At 39.4% G+C, this 25,172-nt stretch overlaps 1 protein-coding gene across 31 annotated transcripts in view; it reads left to right on the top strand.

Annotated features, from left to right (window-relative positions):
- Positions 1–25,172, top strand: part of SOX5 (SRY-box transcription factor 5) — a 504,910-nt gene that overhangs the window by 403,778 nt on the left and 75,960 nt on the right. For 24 of the 31 annotated variants that reach the window (XM_058420241.1, XM_058420243.1, XM_058420242.1 and 21 more), the window contains 2 exons: positions 4,038–4,161; positions 16,072–16,157. In XM_058420241.1, the coding sequence (XP_058276224.1) occupies positions 4,038–4,161; positions 16,072–16,157 (210 nt within the window). The remainder of the gene's footprint in view (positions 1–4,037; positions 4,162–16,071; positions 16,158–25,172) is intronic. The other 7 variants (XM_040062341.2, XM_040062334.2, XM_040062332.2 and 4 more) reach the window with 1 other exon arrangement.

The raw sequence follows: 25,172 nt of genomic DNA, 5'->3' as shown, positions 1-25,172 counted from the left end.
GTGGGTGGATCTCTCCATCCCTGTGGATCCCCAGGGGCTGTGGGTGGATCCCTGCATCCCTGTGGATCCCCATGGGCTGCAGGGTCTCAGCTGTTTCACCACGGTCTCACCACGGCTGCAGAGGAATCTCAGCTCCAGCGCCTGGAGCACCTCCTGCCCGTCCTCCTGCACTGACCATGGTGTCCCTGTGTTTCTTCTTTCACACGTTCTCACCTGCTTCTCTTCTCTATCTGGAGTTAAAACTGCCCCACTAACCTTGTTTTGATTTTCTTCTTAAATCTGTTATCCCAGAGGTGTTACCATCATCTCCCACTGGCCCAGCCTTGGTCCATCCTCAGAGCCATCAGGGATTGGCTCTGCTGGATGTGGTGGAAGCTTCCAGCAGCTTCTCACAGAAGCCACCTCTGTGACCCCCTGCTACCAAAAACAAGGCAGTGCAGAACCAACACCCCCGGGTTTGGTTTTGGCTCTAAGTTACATTTGGTTGGAGTTTCTCATACTCCTAAAAATACATTGCTAATAGAGAGGATGATTTACTGTCCTCATATTATGAGTGAAAGAACCTGGACTTTATTTGGCTGTTTGAACTCTTGTGCATCTGCTTCCTTGAGGGGTGATGTTTCTCATAAACTAAATGGCCAGTGGTGCCTCTTCCACTGTGACATGGGCTTGCCTCTTGACTCAAATAACTTGTCAGAGAGATGAAAGTAGGTATTCCTCAACTAGAGAATTGATTGCATAGAATGTTTTGGGTCTCATGGCATTTGGTTCTTTTCTTTGTTATTTTACGTGTGTTATGTGCCTTTTCCGTGCATGCCATACCCGTGCAGTTTTTCATGCAGTACAAGAATATTCTAATTAGCGTGGCATTCGAATTAAAGGGAAAATCAGGGAACAGTGTGATCAGTTGACAGAGTGGCAACAGTATGAACAAAAAGGGCCTTGGAAGATTGTATCTGTATCATCCAGACTAACATCATAAAGTAGATAAGAAGTTGCAAGGTGAAATTGTAGGTGAATTGTAAATCCACTGGGAATTTTGTGAGGATTTAAAATACAGTTTTCTCCTTTAGGATATTCACAACTGAGAAGAGGTCATCACATAGAAAAGCTGGCCAGTGGAGAATCTTGACAGCTCTGTGAATTATTAGATTGTCAAAGAGGTATTTCTTTTTGTGGACATATGTCCATTAGCAGAACAAATTGAAGGGCCTAGAAAATAGCTGTCATTTGCAGTCCATTATATTCAAATTAGAAATGCAATATCAGGAAGTTACAATCCAGAAAATACTGGAAGGTATGTCAGCTATATAATAAAAAACATTTGAGAGATTTAACTGATGTAGTAATAGCTTGGGAAAAAGAAAAAAAAAAGAAAAAAGGAAAAAAAAGGAGGGGAAAAAAAAAAAAGTAAAACACCTTAGATGTAAAACTCAGAAGGAGGGCCTATATTCAATGCCACTTGAAGCAGTTGTACCTTGCAATTCCAGTTAATAATAATAATAATAAACATAACGAGTTAAGATGTAGTAGTTAAATGAGCCATAAAAATGAAGAGTCCATAATTTGTATGATATTGTGTCAGGTAATCGGATTAAAATAAACTAATACTTGCATTTGTTTGTGTTTAGGAGAAGATTAAGTGTAGCTGAGTGCTGCTACATACATTCCATCTTGGAATGAAAATCACATTGTTTTGACTGTGTTATTTCTATATCCATGCAAACCATGCTCATCGCTCTGTAGTTTTTACCCCCTTAATGCTAATGGGGTTGTGCCACTTGAAATTAGGGGCTGTAAGGCCCCTTGGAGAGTTAAAGAGGAGCAGTAATTTGGAAAAAAAAAAAAAAATGAAATGCAGCAGTCAGATTTAGGAAGAAAGGGCATTTTCCTGGTAAATGTTTTCCTAAATGGGAATTTTTTACTGTGGTGTTTTGCTCATGTGTTTGGCAGTCACTTGGAATCAAGAGCAGACTTAAGCTACGTTGTGGGCTTGGCAATGACAATTTGTGTGTGTGTGGTGCTTTAGTTATATTAGCCCTGGAGGCAGAGTTAACACTTGCAGTGGGACAAGAGTATTTGCAGTCATCAGAGAACTTTGCAGTCAGCTTCAATAACATCACTCCATTTTTTTCACTTTTTTTTTAACATTTTTTTTGGCAGCAAAGCACTTAGTAGAACCATCTGTCTTTCTATTAGTGTTTTTGAGTCCTGTTTTGAAGCTTCTTCGCTTGGCAAAGTCACTTTCATCCTTGGAAACCATTTTAAAAAAAGTTCTGTGGCTTTTTGCCGAAGAAGAGTACTATGCAAAAATTCCGCATGGCTGTTCATTTTTGTTCTAAAAGAATACAGTTACTTTGTCTTTGTCTTTTAAGGGAAAAAAAAAAAAAAAAAGGCAAACAACCTCAGACAAAACAAACAAACAAACAAACAAAAAAAAAAAAACACCTGAAGAAAAGGCAGGTATTGGACAGCTCTAGGATAACTCTGTGAAGATAGAGAGTAAATCACATTTTATATATATTTTTTTCCTCCAGTAATTCAGTTGAAAATAGGTATGCCTTCTAATTAACAGGATCAGAATAGAAAGAAAAACATTGAAGTAACAAAAAATGGATCAAGCTAGTTCAGTGAGAGGAGCTACATCTGTCTATCTTCAGCCCCAATCCTAATCTCCCACTGCAAGAATTTCTGTCAGCAGTGCTCTTGAACTCCATCCTTGAAAACTGTTTCAGACTATAAAGATGCAGTCAGCACACACAGCAGTGTTGACAGCTCCCGGCATAAATTAAGAGGGATGGTAATCCCAAATTTTGTATCACTGTTATGCCTGGTTGGATGAACCAAGACATGGCCTGGATTTTAAGGAGATTAAATGACAATAAAGTTAAGTGCAAATGGTGTAGTCTGAACAGCAGCAGCCAGGGACTGGTGCAGGTTCTCTTTTGCCAGTTCTACTGTCCAGGCAGTAATGAAGGGAGTAACACCTCCTTGTGCCCCTCGGCATAGAAGGTTGGCTATTGATCCTCTAATTCGCTGAGTTACTTTAAGGCTACAGACCACAAAATAAATTGTAGTTTTCGAAAACTCCAGTGCCTCAGCTTTACAGCGCCATTAAAAATCTAGATGAGCTCTCTTAAAAACTGAGCCAGTCTTTCTTTACTGACTGATCTGGTCAATACAGTGGGGGTTTTAAATTGAATCTAGTCATTTAGCATTTTAATCCAGCAAACCTTGTGTTTCTCATCCGTGGGAAATACAGAGACAACTTCCATTTCTAGCAATTAAAAACTATTAACGGAACTGGGTAAAAGCAACAGCAGTAGATGTTGTGCCATGGCCCACTTCCAGCTTTGATGACTAATTTCTGCATGTCTTAAGTCCCCTGCAGTATCCACTTACAATATAATATTTTCCACTTCCTGACTCGCATGGTTGTGTAGAGTTGCTGTGCAAAGTTGAACGCCTAACACTTCAGACATGGCTGTTTTATTTGTGAATAAAGTGTCTTCAGCCTTTTTTCTGACCATCCCAGAGGCTTTATCTTTTCACATGTACAAATACGTGCGTGTGTATGAGCAGAAAAATAGTACTGGCTGTGCTGTGTGCTACTTATGCACTTCTTTTTCCTTCTGAGGAGGTGTCTTTGTGTTTGGGCTTAGTCAGGGTGAAAGCTACTGTCTGAGACATATACTGCTACACAGTTCAATAGAAGAGAAGAAAGCACCCCCCTACAGTCAGAGATAAGTGAGTCATCATGAACTGTGGGGGGAATAATTAAGTGGGATATAGATATGCCTTAGTGAAATATTTCAGTTTATTTTGGATTAATGCAATTCCTGTGAGGTGTTTGGTAATGAAGATGAAGCTCTGCAGTTGATGCTGCTGGAGCACCCCAAATATGAAGAGGTGTGTTCAAACCAGACCTCTCAGATCAGAAGTGAAAGAAAGCATATTACCAGACATTGTCCCTCCACCCCCCACCCCCCCCCCCAAAAAAAAAAAATTCTGTGTTTGATTTTCCCTCTCCTGTTCAGCAGGTCCAGGGTCAGCTGCCTCCATTAATGATTCCCGTATTCCCTCCAGACCAACGAACCCTAGCAGCAGCTGCACAGCAAGGATTCCTTCTTCCTCCTGGTTTCAGCTACAAGGCGGGATGCAGTAAGTCCTGTAGATTTTTTTAGCTGGAAGTGGGTATAGGGCACAATTTCATGCCAGTCTGTGTAAAAATAGCACCTCATAGATGGACAAAGTCATTAATTTGTGGAGATGAGTGCAAAACAGGGGATTAGTTGTTACAGTATGAGAAAAGCTTGTCAGAGATTAAGAATGTGTTTCAACAAAACAGCCAGACATCTCAAACAAGAGGTAGATTTGTGCACCTTCTCTCTGACAGGTCTTTCTGACAAGTGAACATGCTCATGACCACAAGCTTGCATCTGAAGAGAAGCTATTTGAAACTTCCCAGTAAATTTCAACACTGTTGTAAGAAAACATGTTTTTTTCCTGGAGCAGACTGCTTGCTATTTGTGAACTGAGGGCCTATTCTTCACACAGAGCTCACATTAATCTCAACGGAGGTTCTGCACAGAGATCAAAGATAGCATATGCCTTTCAGTTTGATGGACTAACACAAACTCTGAGGATATTTGTGGGAGCCTAACACTAAAAAATATAGCATCCACTTTTTTTAATCTTTGAAAGATTTGTATTGTTCTCTACACTCCGCAGATTTTTTTTTAAAATTTTATTTAAGCCTTCTATAGGATTTCATGTTCCTGTCAACACGATGAGAATAAATACAAGTCAAGAAATAATGAAGGAACTTTATTTCCGTGAATAAATTTAGCTAGAGCATGAATTTCATAGACTTGTTTTCATGCACTTGTACTTGTATAACCCTTCTGCCGTCAGTTTTCTGTGGAGTAATCCAGGACCTGCTTGTTCTACCCTTCTCTGTCTCTAGTATGGGTGTTTGTTTTGTCCATGTCCACTGTATCCATCTGTATCATTGGCTACTCATTAATTCATCAGTTGATTTGGGTTACTCAGCACTTGCCGCTGCTGCATTTTTGTAAACTTAGAACATAAAAAAGATTTCTTTAGTTGAGCTGGCTTAGCCCCCAATTTCAGATTTCTTTCAGCTTCTGAACATCATAGACACAGTACCTGAGCACTAACTCGGGTTCTTTGGCCACTAACGCCTTTTCCTGGTATTTTACAGACTGGGACCACTATTGAAAAGTACTGTTCCAAACACTTCCCATCCCTCAGCAGCTGCAGTGCCAAAACACAGTCTCATTCAGTTCTTCCAGTGATTTCACACTCAGTCTCTCTCGACTGGGAGAAGCAGTGATTCACATTACAGAATGTGTAACTGTAAGCCACACTGAATATGAGTGCTACCATGACTGCAGGTCTGGAAAAGGTCAGGAAATCACCCCGTTAGATATACCTGGCAGATTGTATTAGGTCCGTGTTAATGAAGTCCGGCTTGGATAGAGGGAGTTGAGGTGGTTTCTTCCCTTCTTTGTACTACGTGCACATTAATTCCATGATACTTCTGTAGCTCCTCTATGAAATAGATACGACGTTACGTGTTTGTGTAACCTTGAAAATTAAAAGGCAAAAAGAGCAAAGTTTCTGCTGCTTCTGGCAGTAAGGCTTGGAATTAACAGTATGCCAAGATGTAGGACTGAGCAGAGGCCAGTGGAAAAAGGCAGATCTTGCACCTAGCAGCCTTCAAACCATAATATGTTCATATAAAGTACTGTTTTTGACAGACCTTTAAAATGTTTCTCCCATTTTTTTGCTTGCCCTACTGTGTATCAGTCCAGTTGGCAAACACCGTAAACCAGAGAGCTTTGGATAAAATTTTGTTAAGCATCTGAGTGATTTAGGAGACTAAACCTTCCTCTTAAGGGTAACAAAGACACTAGGGTCTAAGTCTTAGGGGTATTTACCAAATTCTTGTACTGCAAACTTCAGTGCAGTCACCTGTGCTGGCTTGAACTGAGCTGAAGTGGGTTGTAGTACCAGCATTGTACCGCAACAGAGAAAGGTACAGCAGATTAATTTGCTCAGCTTCTGAATGTGTTAAAATGCCTAGTTTTCACTAAGTTTGCTTTTGGGAGCACAGAGTTCCTAGGAACTTCCGAAGACCCCTCTAGCATCATCTGTACATGACTGCCATTTTGTGTTTTAATATTAGTTAATGTGTCTGAGGCAAAATGAATGTCCCTTCTACATCTTCCCAGTCCTTCTGGAAAACCTGCCCTTCTTTCTGCATTGACTACATTTTTTGTAATTGTTTTCTGTGGTTGATTGATAAAGAATTCTCTAGTGATGATTATATTATTTATTATAATTGGCAGCCAGCACATAGGAATGATTAAAAAATCTCCATGTGACAATTCAGGTTCAGTCACAACAAAAAACTATCAAAGTTTTCACATACTGTTCCTCAAAAAAAAGTGAGATTTGAAAATTTGGGGGGAGAAGGAAGATAGAATTATAGCAGCAACCAATATTTTCATAACTAGCTAGTGATGCAGAGTTCCTTGACTTTGAATATCTGTTGGAGACACGTTCAAAGGGACATTTATGCTGTTCTGCACCCTCCTCCTGTGAGAAGTCAGATCTCCAAAACGAGACCTGTGGACCAAGCTTCTGGGTTAAGCATTCTCACACTTGCTCCTGTCCAGGCTGGGACAGCAAGGACCCTCTGTTAAAACTGCTGAAACTGAGATGATTCTTTTTCATGGGAACATGTTGGGAGGGAATTAAAGAAGCAGCCTGGCCATGGTGGTAACCTTTGGCTGGGAGCTGTGGTTGAAGCTGGTGGCCTCTTCATCCAGCCCAGCTGTAGCTGGAAGAGAATGTGTAATCGAGCCTCAGGATCAGCAAAAGAGAAGAAATGACGGATAATTGTGCTGCTGTTTTATTTTCAGTCCGCTTAGATAATAAAACCTAAATAACCTATCCAGTGCTTTCTGACTGACCTGTACCTCCCCAGAGAGGGTCAGAGTGGGAGGGTTCCTCAGACGGTGCTTACCAAAGGACTCATGACTTACCAGACAGAGGCTGGGAAGGAAGAACACTATTTTCTCTACACATACTTTGTTTTCTGAGCATTTAGACTGAAAATAACACAAAAGTAATGGTAACAGTTCATAGCAGTGGTCCATTTAGACTCATTTCATGGCAGATACCTAAGGAAGACTAGAAGAACAGGACAGAATTGTACTGATATCCCCCATCCTTTGCCAGGCAGCAGTGACTGAGAACTCAGGGGCCTTCTAACCCAGTGGTGGCATCATTGTGTGATACGTTATTGAAAACAAAGAGTTTTTCTCTGTTTGGTTCCAGCCTGATTGAAAACATTCTAGAGAGATGAAATGCTCAAAAAAATGCAGCAATATCAGTCTCTATTATGTGCAGAGCAAATGATTCAATTATGCTTTTCCAAATATTTTTCAAAAGTGGGTAAATAAAGGGAGGAGAGGGGTAAATATTTTCTCCATGGTTACATGGCAGGTCATGGTCTTTGGCTTCCAATTTGATGTACTACATTTCCTTTTCTTTCTTTTTCTCCATAGCAGATCATGCTTGGGAGTGGCTTGGGTTTTCATTTTGTTTTGTTTTTTTTTAAACAGATGGTTTGCATTACATAAGGGACAATTTACACAAGTTGACACTTCCCCTTTTTTCTCTATGGCATATTGTGTGGTGGTAAAGTTGGCAGAGATGAAGGGAGGAACTTCTATTAGGATTACATTTCTATTTGAGAAAAGAAATCATAATCTGTGGTTCCAGTTAATTTTTAAGCTCCATACCTAGACATACTTGCATTTATAAAATATTTAATATTATTATTTACAACTGAAGTACTTTTTCTTATGAGAAAAATAATTTGGCAGCATGAGATGGGCTATATTGTCCCCAGTTAACAAGGTAAATACTGATTACATACTTATTTGCCCTAGACTTAGTTATTCCTGCAGTGTGTGGTATTTGAAATTTAAATGTTTTGATTTTTCATGCCAGCCTCTTTGTATGTATTTTATTATATACACATAATATGTAATTTTTAGATATATATATATATATATATATATAATGCAAATCTTTTTATAAGGGCCTGTTTCTTCAAGGTTAGTTGTTAACTAAGTTAGTGACTGGCAACATGAGCAAATTTTACGAGTTGACCCTTGGATCCCAACAATTTAAACTGGTTTTAGGAGCAGGCGAGCACCTTCCATTTCAGCTGATGCTGAAATCAAACCGAGTCCCGTTACTGCATTTCCCAAAGCTTCTCCCACATTTAAGCTCCACAGATTGGCTCAGGTCGTTTAACCCTTCTTTTCTCCTCATTCTTTAACCTTATCACTTGTTACTCCTGCTGTTGCTAGTTCAGCTCTACTTATGGTACTTACCAGATAATAGACACAACTCTTAGGATTTTAGCAGTGGCAAGGGAAATGTCAGCTCTGCTGAGGTCTGAGGAGCTGTTGCTGTTGACTTCACTGAAGTCAGATTTCACACCAGATGATACAGATCTGCTAGGGCCACTCTTAGAAATAATTAGAATTTATTTAGAGCTAATTAATATTTGAGAAGTGCTTTGAAAGCATAAAAATGGTGCAAGTGATAGAAGAGAAGAAGTTTTGTATTGTGCCCTTTAAAAACTGCATAGTTCTGCCTCTGAGCAAGCTGCTTGTCAGTCATAGGTAGTATGATCATTTTATTAATGCACATATGTATGGATTTGTATTAAGGCATGGCTGTATCTCCTGCATAAGAGATTCTACAGGAAATGAAATAAAGATTCGGGAAAGCATGAGGGATTGCTTCTGGGGACTGACATACAAAAAAAAGGCAGAAGGAGTTAGGATGAGAACAGCGTTTTCTGGGTCTTCTTCAACAAATCTAAGTATCAGCATGGACCAGGTCAGAATGTTTCCATGCTTCTACGTTTCCCAGTAATTTCCAAGTCAGCTACACAGAATAGCCCAAACTTTGATGGGTCTTCCCTAATTATTGATGCTAAGTAGGATGAATTTAAGAATCTGCACTCCAGCGCTTCTTAAAACATTTGAGCATTGTGTTAAAAGGGAAAGGAAATGTTGACTTCCACCTAAAGCAGTGTTGTGTGTTCTGTTAGTCCTGAGGTTATTCAGGATGATTGCAGATGTTGAATTCCATGTAGTTTCTTCTGTAGAAGAGGAAGAAGAATGCACCTTATTTTCTAAACTAAGACGTGCAAGAAACTGAATTATTTGGAGGTTTTTAGGATTTGTTTTCTTTTCTCGGGAAACAGTAGTTGCCAAGTCTGTAGTTCCAGAAATGGGATTTACCCCAGGTTTTCCAGGTCACTGGCAAATTCTCAGGGAAGCTTCTAGATAGCCTTTTATTTACTGGTACCTGTGTTATTTTTATGGCAACATGGCAAATTTTGGAAACAAGAATTGTTTTTCTTTGCCCATTTGTTCTGTCCCCTGTGGATAATTTGTTGTAACAAATCATATTTTGTTTGCAGTCAGATGTCATCAACACGAGGTTTTTTTGAAAGCACTTTAATCACTATTTCAACCATATCCAATTAAGGGCGGAAAATCTGAATATACAATAGCTACATTTTATATGTTTTACATATCAGTTTGTTGCTGCTGGAAGTGTTCTAAATACAATAATTCACAGAAAGTTATTGATGAAATATCTAATTACCTCTTAAAGTTAGCAAAATATGAGAGATTAACAAGTCAAGCCTAATAAAATTGAAATATGCTGAATTTACCATTTGTCTATGTTCTGAACAATAATTCTGATGTCTGATAAAAATGAAGCTCTCAGTTAATTGGTTCCTCACATAATACAGTAAAATTAATGTTTAGGAGTTAAATGCCATAAACTTCCTCAGGGAAAATTGCTGATGTGTCTCTGTTTTTCAGTCAGTCACATGTTTCATTGTTTAATGGAGTATCATGTGGATTGTCTTAAAATTTTACTTGTACTCAGTGTCCATGTTTCTGTCTTCTGAAGAGACTTGAGTGCTAAATTCTCATTTAACTGTGTCAGCTGTGTCAGCTGACATGCAGGTCGTTGACAGTCCTCCATATCACAAGAAAAAACTATTGACATTGCTATGTTTTTATCAGAATGACAAAAATAGAAACCATGTGTTGTGAAGACCACATACTGAAGCTTCTTCAAAAAGATGCTGGTCATCTTCCAGGTTTTATGCCTTGGAAAAGAATGAGCATATGACTAAACCCTCATATTCCCCCCGGGATAAGGGAAGAGTAATAGCATGGTGGGTAGAAACAGCAAGAAGGAGGAATTTTTGGTAAAAGCTTTGCCTCTCAGCATCCACGAGAATGTGACGGTTCTGTAAGGTTGCAAATGCAGTGGAAGGAAACAAGGCTGCAAAATATAACAACACAACTGTTGTTATACATTTACTGTTTCTAAATGAAAGAACTCCACAGCTCCTGATCTCTGTGTGGCTTCTCCTAATAATTCTAATAAAAACAAAGCAGACAAACAAAACAATGGGGACCTGTGAAAACAGGCTGGTAGATTCAGCTCAGTTTCTAGGCCTTGAAGGATGTCTGGTGTTACTTCCCTATTATCTGTAGATGGGCAACAAAATAAAGTCCTGATTTTTTAAATTCATGAGCATGTACAAACCTTTGTGGAAATACTTCACTTTCCTTGGAAGCTGGAGTTTTTGAATAAGTGTAATTCGTTCAACAGATACAGAAAAAACATTAAAAAATATGTATCCTGAAATCATAGGATTATTCTGGTTGGAAGGGATCTCAGAAGGCTTCCAGTCCAACCTCTGGCTTCATGCAGGGTCATCAGGGAGATAGGATCAGATTTCTCAGGGCTTTATTCAGTTGGGGCTCCAAGGACAGAGAGTGCATAACCCTGTTTGAACAGCTTGTTTAAACATCCGGATGTCCTTGTGGGGAAAATCTGATCCTGTCTGGTTCACGTTATGTCCATTGGCTCTTGTCCTCCAAGTAAAGCCTACCAGAAGGGGCCTGGCCTGTCTTGTTGATCACCTTGTAGGGATTGGAAGGGTGCTTTTAGGCCCCTCCAAACCTATCTCTTCTGTAGACTGAACTGTTTCTCTAAAATACAAACCACACTAATCTCTCAGTCAATACTGTCCAGAGCTATCCTCAGAGAAAGTCAGGGAACCAGTTTGGATTTCTTTTTTGGAAGCCACCGGTGGTGTCTTCTTCATACTCTTTTCCTTATTAATTTAAATCCATAATCCCTAGAGGCAGAAGTCAGGACGTCAGCCTTGTTGGCCTTCCCCTTAATTCTTACCCCTAGACATTCAACTTCATTGTCATTAGTTTCAATTCCATGACGTCAAAAGCTTCCCTAATGTAAAGGGCCACACCTCCACCTCTTCTCCCTTTCCTGTCTCTTCTAAACAGCTTGTAGCCATCGAGTGCAGTGCTCCAGTGAGTCATCCCACCACGTTTCTGTGATGGCAGCTGCATCACCGCTCTGCTGTTGCACCGTGGCCTCCAGCTCTTCCTGTTTGTTACCCGTGCTGTGTCCGTGCACTTCAGCTGGGCTACTGATTTCACCCCTCACTCAGGCTTACCACCCTTGGGCCTGCTCCCAGGCAGCCCAGCTGCATCCCCTTTCCCCTTCAAACCTAGTTTAAAGCCCTCTTGATGAGTTCCTCCAGTTCATAAACTAAAATCCTTCTGCCCTTAACAGAGAGATGGAGCCCATCCAGTTCCAGCAGGCCAGGTGCTCGAAAAGTTGCCCCATGTTTTGTTTCATACTCTTCATACTCTCTACGCTGTTTTCTTTTCTCTTCTTCCATGATCTCCCAACCTTTTTTTTCATTTGCTGTCCCTGAGGGATAGGTAGGAGAAAAACAAAGAGTTTTTAAAAATCACGGGAAATAAATGCCCTACTTCTCTTCTGGTATCCTTTTTTTAAGAGAAGAAAATATCAGGGGGAAAAAAAAAAAATCAGTGTTCTATTGTTTCATATAATCAGGTTCAACTTTAAAATCCTGTCAAAACATTATAATTTAACATTAGCATGTAACTTGATTTATATAGCAAGTAAGACAATTGTGCCTGCTCTGAAGAGCTTGCAGCCTGTCAGGAGACAAGACAAGACACTAGGGGGGATTACACCATGAAGGAGAATAAATGAGATGAGTGACAGAAAGAGGAATACAAAAAACATCTTAAGAGTTTTGGTGAATGGTGCAACAGACATAATGTTAACTCTTATGCTTTATTTTCAATTTTTTTTTAAAAAAAGAAGTCTTAGTGTTTTTTGACTTAAAAAAACTCCTTTGATAAAATTTTGCGAAACATATAAACTGTTTAAGAGCCATTGTTGTATTTCCACAGGTACAGAATCATTTAATTCCCGTGAGCTGGTAGCCAGTTGATTGAAAATCAAGTTCCTAAACACAGGGCTGTTATTTTGTGTATTGGGACAGAATGTCCACTTGGCTCTGTACCGCAGCTTAACTTTTGCAGAAAAGTGTTTTCAGTGGAGGATCATAGGAGAGTTCATAGAAAGAGGGGTTTGAAAGTGAATGTACTTTGTGAAAAATCCTCTTGTAAGCAATATCTTGTAAGATTATTTTGGGTAAGGATGAAGGTGTGATTTGAAATTGAAAGAAGTTGCAGTGCATAAATTATCAGGAAAGAGGTTCTGGGTATGTTTGTGGAAGCCGGACCAGAAGAAGGATAGAGAAATATAATATTGGCACAGAATTGAGGATTCAGCCTTGTGTTCTGCCCTGATCCACTGGCATTGCCCACAGTGGGCACCAACACCTCTCATATTCCCCCTCAGCTGTCCCAGGCTGACATTTCCCCTTCCCTTCTTTAGCTGCTGCATCACCGGTGCATAAATCCCATGTTCTCTTTATGTACCCAGTCTTGAATAATTCTGTTCTTCAAAGTGATGTCACCAACTAGCTGGGAAATAATTATATATTAGGCAATAATACATCAGCTAATGAAGTCATTTTTACCTTGTTGTCACCATCGAAATCTCAGCCTTTGATCTGCTCCAGATTTTGCCATATGGCCTACTAAAGAAAAACAACAACAATAAAACTTCTCTCTGATGCTTTGTTTGTACGAAAAGTCCACACAAAATGAGAGAGGTAGTTTGGAACATGAAACGACTGCACAAAATGTTTCTTTTGGTAGCTGAAAGATGCTCCTGCCTGCTTGCATTGGATTAATAATGACTTTTGTAAATGGAAATGCACTATAGTTGTTTGAGATTTTATTGGTGTTTTCAGTGGTACGGACTTGTGAATGGCTTGGGAAATATCTAAGAACTGTACGTCTTGTCTCACATTCCTGAAATGTTCCTAGAGCTTGGGAAAAAAATCTAGCTACTTCTGACATCTAAAAAAACGATATGTACTGAAGATGTAATGAAATAGTTAAGACATGCAGATTTCAGAATTAGCTGAAGCTGCATAGTCAATAAATTCACTCTGATATGGGAATAAATTTAAGTAGAAATATTTAAGTAGAAATATGCAGTACTTTCTAGAGTAACAGAAAAAAGAAAAAAAAAAAAAAAGTGTATTTATCAGATAAGACCTGAGATCTTTGTTATTATTTTGAGGGCTGGTAGTTGCTCCTGCACTCTGTGGTGTCAATATGTGAGTGCTTGGCATCTTCATGGATACGGTCCCAAAATCTTCCGTGGGTCTGAAGTGTCTGAGCAGTCATCTGTGGATTTTAATCTTGGCTCTTCCACTGGGCTGTTGATGGGGATAGTGGGATTTATGGATTAGCATGATGGACTGAGGCTTATGCATGTGTGTGGAGAGAAATTTGGGAGAGTGCATGGAACCTGATCTTTTAATATAAGTGTTTTAATACAAATCATTCAAAACTAGAAATCTAAGGGGCTGTAAGAATCAGACTCCTACTGAGAAACTTTTGCCCTTTTTTTTTTTTTTTTTTTTTTAAATATTATCTTCTTTCATGGCTGTTTTTTGATCAGAATGTCTTCTTAAAGAGACACTTTTGGGATGATGCAGATCAGCCCTTGGGCTACCAGTGGTGTGGAAGCAGCTGAACACCATTGTCCCTGATTCTCTGACCACTGTTTCTTTTTTTTTCTCTCTGTCTTCACGTGTTTAAGGCCCGCTGCTTAGGTCACAAGACAGCTCTCCAGAAAATGTCAAGTCAGAGAAATTTTTGATTCAGTCCATGATAGGAAAAGGGAGGTGGGTGCCTCAGAAAGTAAAATTAAATTGGAAAATGTAAAACAATGGCATTCTCTGGGGAAGAAAAAGAAAGCCAAGCATGTCAGGAAATCTGTTGCCCATTGACAAATAAATAAATAGAGGTGTTGTGGCCTGAGGCTGGTGCAAAGACACTTGGGAATGGGGATGCCTGGGTGGACATTTTGGTTTGCATTGCTTGGCTGGTCAGCCTTGAAAGACTGTGAGGCTTCAGTCAACAAAGCATTACTTAAATGTTCTTAAGTATAAACAAGCACAGTTATTTAAGTTAAATATATGTTAAGATGCTTTGCCAGCCCAGTTTCTGCTGGCCCTCCATTACTAGAAGTTGTGGTATTTAATTCTTAACATGAGGAGATCAAAATCATTGAATGAAAAGGTTTAAAGAAGGTTACATTATAAAAGGGGAAAATAAATAGTAGTCACTTACCTAAATGTGTGTACGCCAACACAACATATTTCTAACATTTTTTTTAAATTAGATAAATTTCATTCCCTTTGTTTTCTGTCTCCTGTAGCGAAGGCTTGATAATATTTGAAAATTTAATTAAATAATAATTATTAATGATTGTACAGAACACCTGGCATTACCTCCTTAATTGTCTTTTTTTTTTTTTTTTTTTTTTTAATTCATAAAAGCACAAAAAAGGGGAAAACTTTTAATCTACTTTTTTAATGAAATGTACAGCAACATTTAGGCAGATTTTCCTCATAGAGCATTCTGCTTTTTTCCATGGTCTTAATTCCAGTGGCTGTTTTTATGCTACAGGAATCAGGCATGGCACCAGAATATAGGGACAGACAGAAATGCTCTAGTGAGCCTTATTTTGGTGGAAAGTGTTAAAACATTTTATCACTTGAAGAAGCAATACAATGTGTGTAACATTTCTTGTTAGTTTTGCTAGTTTGCTAGTTTTCTTAATAGTTTTGTGGATGGGGTAGTATGAAGTTTATTTTAACAAATCGGATATGTTAGAAGTGACCAAAAGTGAGCTCTTCATATCATTAAAACGTGTTGGTCTCCATCTCAATTTTTACCATTGCAGGTAATTTTCCTTTATAAATGCCTGCAATTTTTCTTAAAAGCTTTGCTGGTTCCCTTTATCTCATTAAGCAGAATGCTGTTCTAACTAAAACCGAAGTCGTTTTCCATCAGAAGCAACATTAAATCTCAAGTCATGAAGTGGAGTTGGTGCAGGGATTTCAAAGGCTTGTATCTGATTTCCTTAGCTTCACGTGCTTTTTCCTGTTGTAGGATCAAACCCTGCCACTAAAGTGAGATTTTTTTTTTTTCTTGCCTGAAAGAAAACAGTAGTCAATTGAGTACCATTTCTACTCTGCGTGAGGCTCAGTTTACTAACAGTGAGCAGAGTTTTGTTAACTTCATATTTTGGACAAGCTTGTAAATTTGTTCCCTTCTAATGCTGTGATCTTATCAAGGTTGTACTGTTTTCCTTTTCTTCTCGTCCACCCCCATCTTCTTTCTTCCCTTTCTTTTTTTTTTTTTTTTTTTGAAGTGCAGCCTTCTGATCAATGTGCACTTTTTTTTTTCCATTTCCCTAAATACATCATGAAAAAGGATGAGGTTTCCGCCTTAATTGCTTGTGCCTTTTATTCACATTCCTCTCTCAGCCAGAATTGTGAAAAGAGTGTTAGTAAAAGGCTGCACAATAGAGCTTTTCATTAGGCCTCAACAAGGCACACAAAAGAAGGCTTTTGGAAAGAGTGAATGCAGGACTTTAATTTGCAGGTGGAGAGTAGATAAAAGGTGCTGACGCCTCTATTATTCTCTTACTTAGGTGACCCCTACCCCGTTCAGCTGATCCCAACTACCATGGCAGCTGCTGCCGCAGCAACACCGGGCTTAGGCCCACTCCAACTGCAGGTAAGTCCCAGCACAATGTAGAGGAGCCAAAGGTTAAGTAAATATGAAAACCAGTTTTCTCTCCCTTTGGAACACAATGCAATTAGCAGGGGGTTTGGGGGCTCTTCTCTTCGCGTGAAATTTGCATCAGAAGCAGAAAGAGTCATCAAACAACATACTTTCCTTTTACCTTGCTGGAAGTTTTCGTCACGTTTTTGTGTCTCTGTTGTCAGTTTAACTACTTTTGGGTTTGTGCTTTGAGTTTCCTCATAGCAGTACGTTTGCTTTTCTTATTGATGTGGTTTAACCCCAGACAACAACTCCGTACTACACAGCCACCCGCTAACTTCCCAGAGTTGGGATGGGTAAGAGAATTGGGAAATACAAGGTCAAACCTATGGGTTGAGACAAGAACAGTTTCATAATTGATATTACTTAAAATACAATAGTAATAGGAATAATCAAAATGAAAAAGAGAGAAGAAAAAAACCCAAGAAAACAATTGCTGACCGGTGCCCAGCCTGTCCCCAAACAGTGATTGACCCCTCCTGAACAAGTGTCCCCAGTTTATAAACTGAACATGATGTTCTCTGGTGTGGAATATTCCTTTGGCCAGTTCAGGTCAGCTGTCCCAGCCTTGCTGCCTCCCAGGGTTTTTGTGCAGCTTCTCACAGACAGAGCATGGGAAACTTGAGAAGTCTTTGATTTAGTGTAAGGACTACTTAGCAACAACCAAAACTTGAGTGTGTTATCAAACATTCTTCTCATCCTGAATCCAAAACACAGCGCTGTACCAGCTACTAAGAAGAAAGCCAATGCTATCCCAGCTGAAACCGGGACACTTTTCCATTAGATCTTTCTCATGCAGGCTCTAAAATGCCAGAAGGAAATGGATTGTCAGGCAGAAAAGCTCTGTCCTGACAAGCACTTTTAAACTGCTTAGAAGTCGTTAACATGATTACGTCCTTTTAGGCCACAAGCTCTTCAGAGCAATAACTGGCCCCTCCCTACTGTGTTTTAAGGTACCCAGAGCATTTTAGGCACTGCTGTATTGCAGATAATTAGTGATTATTCTAATTTAACATAGACAATTGGAAAACAGGTGGAAAGATGCTAAAGGGTTTGAGGTTTTTTTCAGCTGCATTAGTTGACCTGGTAGCCAGATGTATCTAAGACTCTCCGTATTCCAAATTTTGGAGGCATTAGAGTGTCCATGGGACTTTAGTGATAGCAAGTCTTTGGATATTCCTGATCAGCCACACAAGTCATTGGAATTAAGAGAATGTAATGTCCATTGCCCAGTGTGAATTTTGGTACCTGCCGTGTATGCTTGGCTGGTAGGATGAAGCCCAGTAGCATTTGGGACTGAGAGGAAATCAAGATCCAAATCATCTCTAACTCTGCAAAGTCTGGATTGCCACTCTTTTCTAGAAACATAAAAAGCCCCAAACTCTCCATTGCAGATGCATTTTTATTTGCTCATTATTATTTGCCAAGTCACGTGGAACAGCAGAGCTTTATACCTGCTTGGAAGGGCTCAGCATTTCTAACTGAGATGTGTGAAATGCATTCTCCAGCTCAGTTTGGCCCGTGTCAGTGTGAAGTAGACATCAGATATTTCAGTTGTTTGGCCAGCGTACTAGAGTGTGGGACATAGTTCTGGGGAAGATTTTTTTTTTTTTTTTTTTAAATTTTATTTTAACACAGCCAGCGGAAGTTAGCTGAGTTTCACAGAAATAGCTGCCAGTGTGTAAGCTGACACATTCCATGCACCACAGAGGTTAATACATTCATTCCTATTGTGCCTTTGTATGAAAAGCAACATTGTCTGTGTGTTAGTTTCTGATTCTCTGAGTTACAAATACTGTAGGCAGCTTAAGAATCATGGGAGCCATATAAGTCACCCCTCTGAAATGAATTTTGAGGCGTAACGTCAGTATTGATAAAGTGCTTATAATAGCCAAACACACATGAACAGACATATGGAAGAAAGAGGGAGGGAAAAAGGAAAAACAAACATGGAGCTAGCTAGCAATGTGAAAACAACAGTCTGATTCTAATTCTTTTTTTTGCAGTCATTCAGGCTAGTGCTAAAATAATGCATCAGTGCTCTGGTAAGATGGTAGGATGGTTTACTTTCATTTCAGGACCAGCTTTGGGCTGTATCTAGGCATGGTGTGGGCTGAAGTATCCTGATTAAAATAGGCCTTATCACAATAACAGTTGTTTTGTTAAAAGGTGGGCTTTATGCAAAAGTGACTGCAGCCATAAATATCTTAGGATGAGTTTAGGTTATGGAAAAGTTGAGAACCTCAAAGGCCTCTTGTTTCTGTGCAGAGAACATTAAAATGAAAATATTGACCAAATTCACCTATGTTGTTTTGCTACGTGTCTGGAATTTGAGGGAGAATTTGGCAGCCAGTCAGTGGGAGAGGCTCAAATTACTAACTTAGTAGACTCTCTTAAATTTTTCAGATCTGATTTCTAAGGGCATGTATATGCTAGAAATAAGTTGAAGCTGATTTTTCTTCATGTCTTAACAGTGATTTTTAGCAATCTATCTGATAGAAATTGGACATGCCTCCTAACTACTGGTACTATTTGAAGGAGTCAGGCTAGATTTGCTTCTAGAAAGGTTTTATCATACAGGACTCAAAGTGAATGTTCACCTATGCTAACATGAATGGAGCTCAACTTAGTTCCTAGACTAGAAAGACTGTGCCCTCCAAATTCTGCTCAAATGCAGTTTAGCTCGGTGATGACTTTATTGAGTCATAAAGAAAGATTCATTGCGTTTTTTTGGTCCAAACCCACCTTTAAATGGCTTTGCAGTCTCTTTTAAGGAGAGACTCTTCTTACTTCAGACATCCCCCTGCATTACTTACAATTCTGATGTTGCCTACATTCCCTCTGTCATCTGGTCATCAGACAGTGAAAGGTCAGAAAAGTGGAATGTTCCTTCTTTTCTTCTTTCTCTATCCTCCCTATCACTCATCTTTCAGACTTTGTGTACTTAAAGCAGGGGAGATCAAAGGACCTGACACAATGCTCAGTTTGTTGCTCCCAGCAAAATTTGATACACAACATTATCTCAGTGAAGACAAAGCCAAGGAATTTTTCTTGTTTGTTTATGTGACAATAAACACGTCTTTGTTATTTCACTAGAGAATTTTAAGTCGGGTCATGGCTTTAGTAGTGTACTGTGAGATCAACAGGAAGTACTTTTTTTATCCCTGGTTGTCAAAATGGAATTTTTGTTTTTGTAAATGAAATTCACGCTGTATTTATAGAAGGAGGACTAGCACCTGATTGTTTTTCTGTAGCAAAGAAACTCTTTGTCAGTGAAAATGTAATCACTCATTTTGAAATCCCCTGTTGGTTCGCAGTGGCAGGTTTGTAATCCGAAGCCCTCCGTTTCTCTCCCCGCCTCTGAGTCCCCACTGGGGCGTACAGATTCTGTCATCCGATATTTGCCGCAATCAGCCATGCGGGATTACCTCGATTTCCAGTGTCCACACAGGGAGACTAAGGACTCAACGAGAATGGAAGCTAAAACTTGCATTGTTGGATGTTGTAAAAGAGGTAGATGGATGGTGCCATGTTGGAAAAGCTGGAGCTGACACAGTGCGAGCTTGAACCTGTCCTCTGATCAAGTGCTGTCTATCAGCCCCGTGTATTGACTCATTCCCACTTTTAATGACAAAAACGCCCATTTGGGGGTAAAAAGTGGTTTTAGCTTTCCTGTGTTAGTGAGAAAACTCAGTCCTGAGAATTACTGCAGTAAAATCCCTCTGGGTAAGCACATGGGTTTCTTACGTCAATTTTTTCCCCTCGTAAACATCATCTGGTCCTGTTCCTCGAAGAGTGGTGCAGGATGGTGATTATGTTTCAAACGAATGAGAAAAAGATTGAACATGAATTGTCACTGTGTTTCACCAAATGAGGCTAATGACTCAAAAGTACTGCTAGCATGCCTTATATGAACATGATGTTTTCCTGTATGGTTCAGCAGACGAGGGAATTAAGTTCCTTCATCTTGAAGATCAACATTCGGAGCTGTAAACATAGATGTGGTGTAACAGGCTTTGCACAAACTAAACTGAAGGGTTTATTCTGGTACCAGTCGTCTTGGGCATAGATAAGTATAAAATAGATGTTTTCATAAGTCTTAGCAAATTCTTTATAAAATTGGTTCTGAAAGTTTCTTTTCTGATAAGAAGTATTTTGTGACTAGTTCCTGAGCATTAGGAAACAGAGGAACTAATCATGCAATGTGAAAACTGAGAGGAATCCGCACCATTGGGAGTGGGAATGGTTCAGATTCCCCAGATTGCTTGTTTGATAACCAGATAGTGACAACTGATTAATTGGCAGTAGCACAAATGCTGTATATACCCATAACTCCACTGAAAGATAATGCTGGATGAATAATGACAGCTGCCTGTGTAGTCTTACTGTATGGACATTTTGTGTCCTGTCAAAACAGTATAGCAGTCTGATGTAATACAGACTTCCTGAAAACATCTGCTCTTGGAAAAAAAACACCCCAAAAAGTTTGGAGTGCCAGCAATCAAACTTTCTTCCCTCTTCATCCTAGCATGAAACAGGACTTCATAATTATTTGTGGTTGTGTTCAACATCATGTCCAAATCTGTCACTGTATGAATCAAGAGACCCTCCCATCAGTGTCTTAAGTGTGAAAGCATTTTAGCTGGGTCTCAGTTCTGAACATTAGGAGAGTCCTGTATTCTCTGACTATTTGTATAAAGATGATGAGCATATTTAGACCTTAAACAGTCTGGCCAAGTTTTTTAGTGTCTACTTCCTATATTGAGTACTTGGGACAATTAATTTTTTTCTTAAAACAGACCTGTTCTCTTAGTTGTGTGGTAAGATGCACACCAAGGACTGAATTTAAACGGAATTTTAAAAACTGGACCACAGTTCTGGAAATATTTGGGCCTCAAGCAGGCACTGATGCAAGAGATTAGATTTTGAGAAAAATTAAGCCAGTTTGGAGTTTGAGGGCTTTGCAAAGTTGTTCATCCTGCTGTTATTTAGATGCCAACTCAGTAAAAATGTTCCTTTGGAAAACCTTGCTTCTGAGTACCTTAAGGATCTATAATCAGTGAAAAGGATTGAGCACTTTAACAAGTGTACAGTGGCTGATCAGGAGGCAGAGTGTTCCAGTGGTCATACAAAGTATTCCATAAAACATCTGTTGCCTATGAAACAAAAGCAAAGCATGAAGTAAAAGTAAAATTAAAGCCTTCTCAGTGTCAGATAACTTTTTTTTTTTTTTTTTTTCCGTACATACCAGCTTCCTTCTGGCTTCTTCTCCATTGCAGGGATGAGCTACATACTTCCCCTTGCCAGTTCAGGCAATTCCTCTGTCTCCTTAAGTTTCATTTGAAATGTTGCTGAGGACAGAACTTCCCCTTGCTCTTAAAGAGATATTACCATATTGTCATACATCAATTGTCAATCAAATGTAATAGCTGGGAATTTTTTTGCATATCTCTTTCTGATTTCTTGCTATAATCTCTAGATGTAACCAGTTTTGCCCGATTAAGCAGTTGACCTTCCAGTGTTACAGCACCTCCAATCTGTGAAAGAAGACTGAAAAAGCTGTGCAGACACTGCAGTGATGCATCTGAATATTGAAAACTTTATTCTTTCTTTGTTTGGGGGAGTCAAGTTGCCAGAGCTGCAAAGACATATGAATTATTTCTGACGAAGGAAAGTCTAGCGCCCCATTATTGTCTCTAAAGAATGTAGCCAAGAGATGGCAATACTTTATCCATTATTCATTTACTCTGCAGTCTGCATTCATGACCTCTTTGGGATATTACTATAACCAGTTCTTTGCTTGCAAGAAAGTAAACTGTTTCTTAGCAGTGCAGGGTTATTTCTTCTATTTGGTGGGCAGTGTCTTCCTTTAAATACCACCTAAGCTGGCTTTTCAACAGTCAGTATCCTTTCTGTGTTTGGTTTTTTTTGCTTTACCTGTTCTCATTAATTGGACTCTGACTTCATTTGTAGGGAATGAATCATTAGTGCACAGTTTAATTACAACATTATAATACTCATGCAATCCACTTAAGTAGAAAAAAGAAAAAAAGTAGAATTAGTTTTTCAGTGCAAGCACACACATCTGGGGAAAAAAAACCAACCAAGTACATGAATAGTGACATTTCTCATTAGCATAACCAAAAGGTGGCAGTTGTCCATCTGCCGTTAGCTCAGTGTTTGGCTGTGCTGTTTCTTATGGCCATCACAAATAACAATAATAAGAGGAGAAATAAAGCAACATTTTTCATTGGATGCCCTTTAAAATAGTTTTCTAAAATTGTTGCATTATGCAGATTCTATATTCCCTACTTCTGTCCACCACTTCTTTCTGGCTTTGTAAGTGAATGTGTTGGCCACTAGATGTTGGCCACCTGTACTGCGCATGAGTAGCCGATGGCTATTTCAAAAGAGACCAGTGAAGACCAGGGTCCTTCAGCTAGAAAAATGTGGGGCCCAGAACTCTTCATGTAAAAGAACCTACAACCACCTAATCCCTATGTTGTTGTGGGGTAAGTTGTCTTCAAAAAATTTATGTTTCCAAAGTTTCTTGGTTTTTTAATGAGGTCTCAGATTTTAAGATACTCATATCTAAACTATAAAAAGTAAGGTGTGGGGTGAGAGGCTCTTGATTGCCAAGAGCATCTCTGAAAAATTCCTACATTTTTAAATGGAAAAATTTCATCTCAATTATCTCAAAAGTAAGCCTCGCAACACCAGGATGCAACTACTCCTCAGTTTCTGGATACCTGCTGAAAACTAGGGATTGTGGTAGATTGTGTGAAAGCACGAACCACAGAACACAGCTCAAGCAAATCTTCTTCATGGTGGGTAAATGTGCTTCGTAGTTGGCATTTAAATAGCCCATTCTTGCCTTTGATAGAATCTTACACAGTGTTATGGGTAAACTCAATATATTCTATTAAAACAGATTTGAATGAAAAGCTTGATCGCATAATTTTATCAGAATCCAATCAATTTAGGAAAAACAGTGATTACAGCAGACTACATAGAAATGCTTTGTGTTTTATTGAGCGCTGTGAATATCTGAGCACATGCACAGTGGACATTTACAGGCAGTAAATACACATGGTAAAACAATATCATGGCTACTCTGGATTGTCAAATTAAAACTCCCTCCCCCCCTCCAGGGGAAAGAATTAGCAGAGGTAGCATATCCATTTTATCTGGATTAACAGTCCTTTCTGCGTGACTTTCAGATTCTGTCCGTATCTATGAAAAATGAAAAAAGACTTAAAAATTACCAGCCTGTCTGCCTTCCAGTTGTAACTCAGGCCTGCTGTTTGCTAGCAGACCTCTGTCTGCATGAGTGAGTTTTCCTCTAGGTTAAAGAGACTGAATTCCCTCTTCCCCCTCCCTCCGACCCTGAGCCTGCAGGGCAGACAGACAGAAGCACACATATGATTAATACAGCACAGCTGCAGGAGCGACTCATTTGCATATGTATTAATAGAGGCAAAAACAACAATTCAATTACATACAGAGACATTCTGCATACTAAGGAACATATGCAAATAGCCTGAAAAGAGTGCAGCCAGCGTTCTCTCTGACTTCCCTGAGCTCACATGGGCCAGAGTTTTCAAGAAAGAAGAACCTGTTATGAGATGCTTATACAGCTATTGCTCCTCCTCCCCCCACCCCCCTGGGTTCCTAGAAGACGTTTGACATTTGGACAATGGAAATAGCAAGTCTTTTCCGTGTTATTTCCCATTTACCACCCTTCAGCTTCATGTTGTTGTCTCTTTACATACAAGCCCCCAGCATGAGGACAGCAAATCCTTTGCCTTGTTTTCCATATGCACGCATTTATCCTGTTTTTCTTTCACCTCATCACTTGTGTTGTTTCCATTTTGCTTTGTCCTTCTCTGCCACAAGATTTCTTGTGAATTAGCACAAGATAACCACTTCTCTGCCTTTTTCTTGTAGTGGCTGTGTTTATCTGATCATAACACAACTCAGTGATTTTCTGCTAGGGGACCATCAATCCTTTTAACGGGTCTAAAAGGTGTCTCAGAGAAGTTAACCTGTTTTAGGTTGACTGTTCTATCATGCTACATTGGTCTTTGCTAAGAAAGTTGTGGAGTTCTCAAGTGGAAAAGGTGAAAACCCACGGGTGTTCAGTGGTTCATACTGCAGCTGATGGGGATCTTGATAACTGGTAGAGTCTGATTCTAGCAATAGAAACAGATGTTCTCTGAATCTTATAGGAATTTATTAGGGCTTTCAAAAGCAGGTTGGAAGTACTGCAGCACTGGAACTTACGCTATAGGAACACTAAAGCTATAAATTAAGGATTTTTAGCTGTAAGTTATCCCCTTAAGTTACTTGTGTTTTAACTAAAAAAAAAAATCTATGTACTCAGTTTACTTTTCCTACAGGCCATTCACACACTGTAATATGCAACAAAATGTTAGGCCATGATCCATACCCACTATCCTAATTTTTTGGGAAAGCGAGACATTTAACACTGACCTTCACGGACTAGTTAAAGAGAGCTCTGTTTCAACTTGAGAAGAGATAACAAGTCACCAGAAACTTCTGGAAACCTGACAAAGCCATTAAGATGCCCAACTGTCTTGGGTGGCAACCCTCTGTGTTTCAAGCAGCCTGAATTAGTGGCTATTTGTTCGAAACGTCTCCGTGGTGTGAGCAGGGAAAAATAGGTCATGCAGGGAAGAGTGTGTAACTGTCTGGCAAGCGTGCTTGTGAGGTCAGGTCATCCTTAATTTCTTTTCTCTTGCAAAAATGTTACACTTGCTTCTTTTGGGGGTTAGCCTGACAGACGGAAGCAGATTACTCCTTGATTATTTATAAGGCATTAATTTTAGATGAATATTGCTGAAGTAACTGACATCATAAGTAGTTTTAGCAGCCAGCAGAAGAGCCTGTTTGCAGATTGGAATATGACAGTCTTCACTTATACAATGTCCTAAGACAAAGTCTGAA

This window comes from Hirundo rustica, chromosome 4 (genome assembly GCF_015227805.2).
Source record: "Hirundo rustica isolate bHirRus1 chromosome 4, bHirRus1.pri.v3, whole genome shotgun sequence".
NCBI lineage: Eukaryota > Metazoa > Chordata > Aves > Passeriformes > Hirundinidae > Hirundo > Hirundo rustica.
Note: the sequence above shows the minus strand (reverse complement) of the source record. Positions and strands in the feature narration are given on the sequence as shown.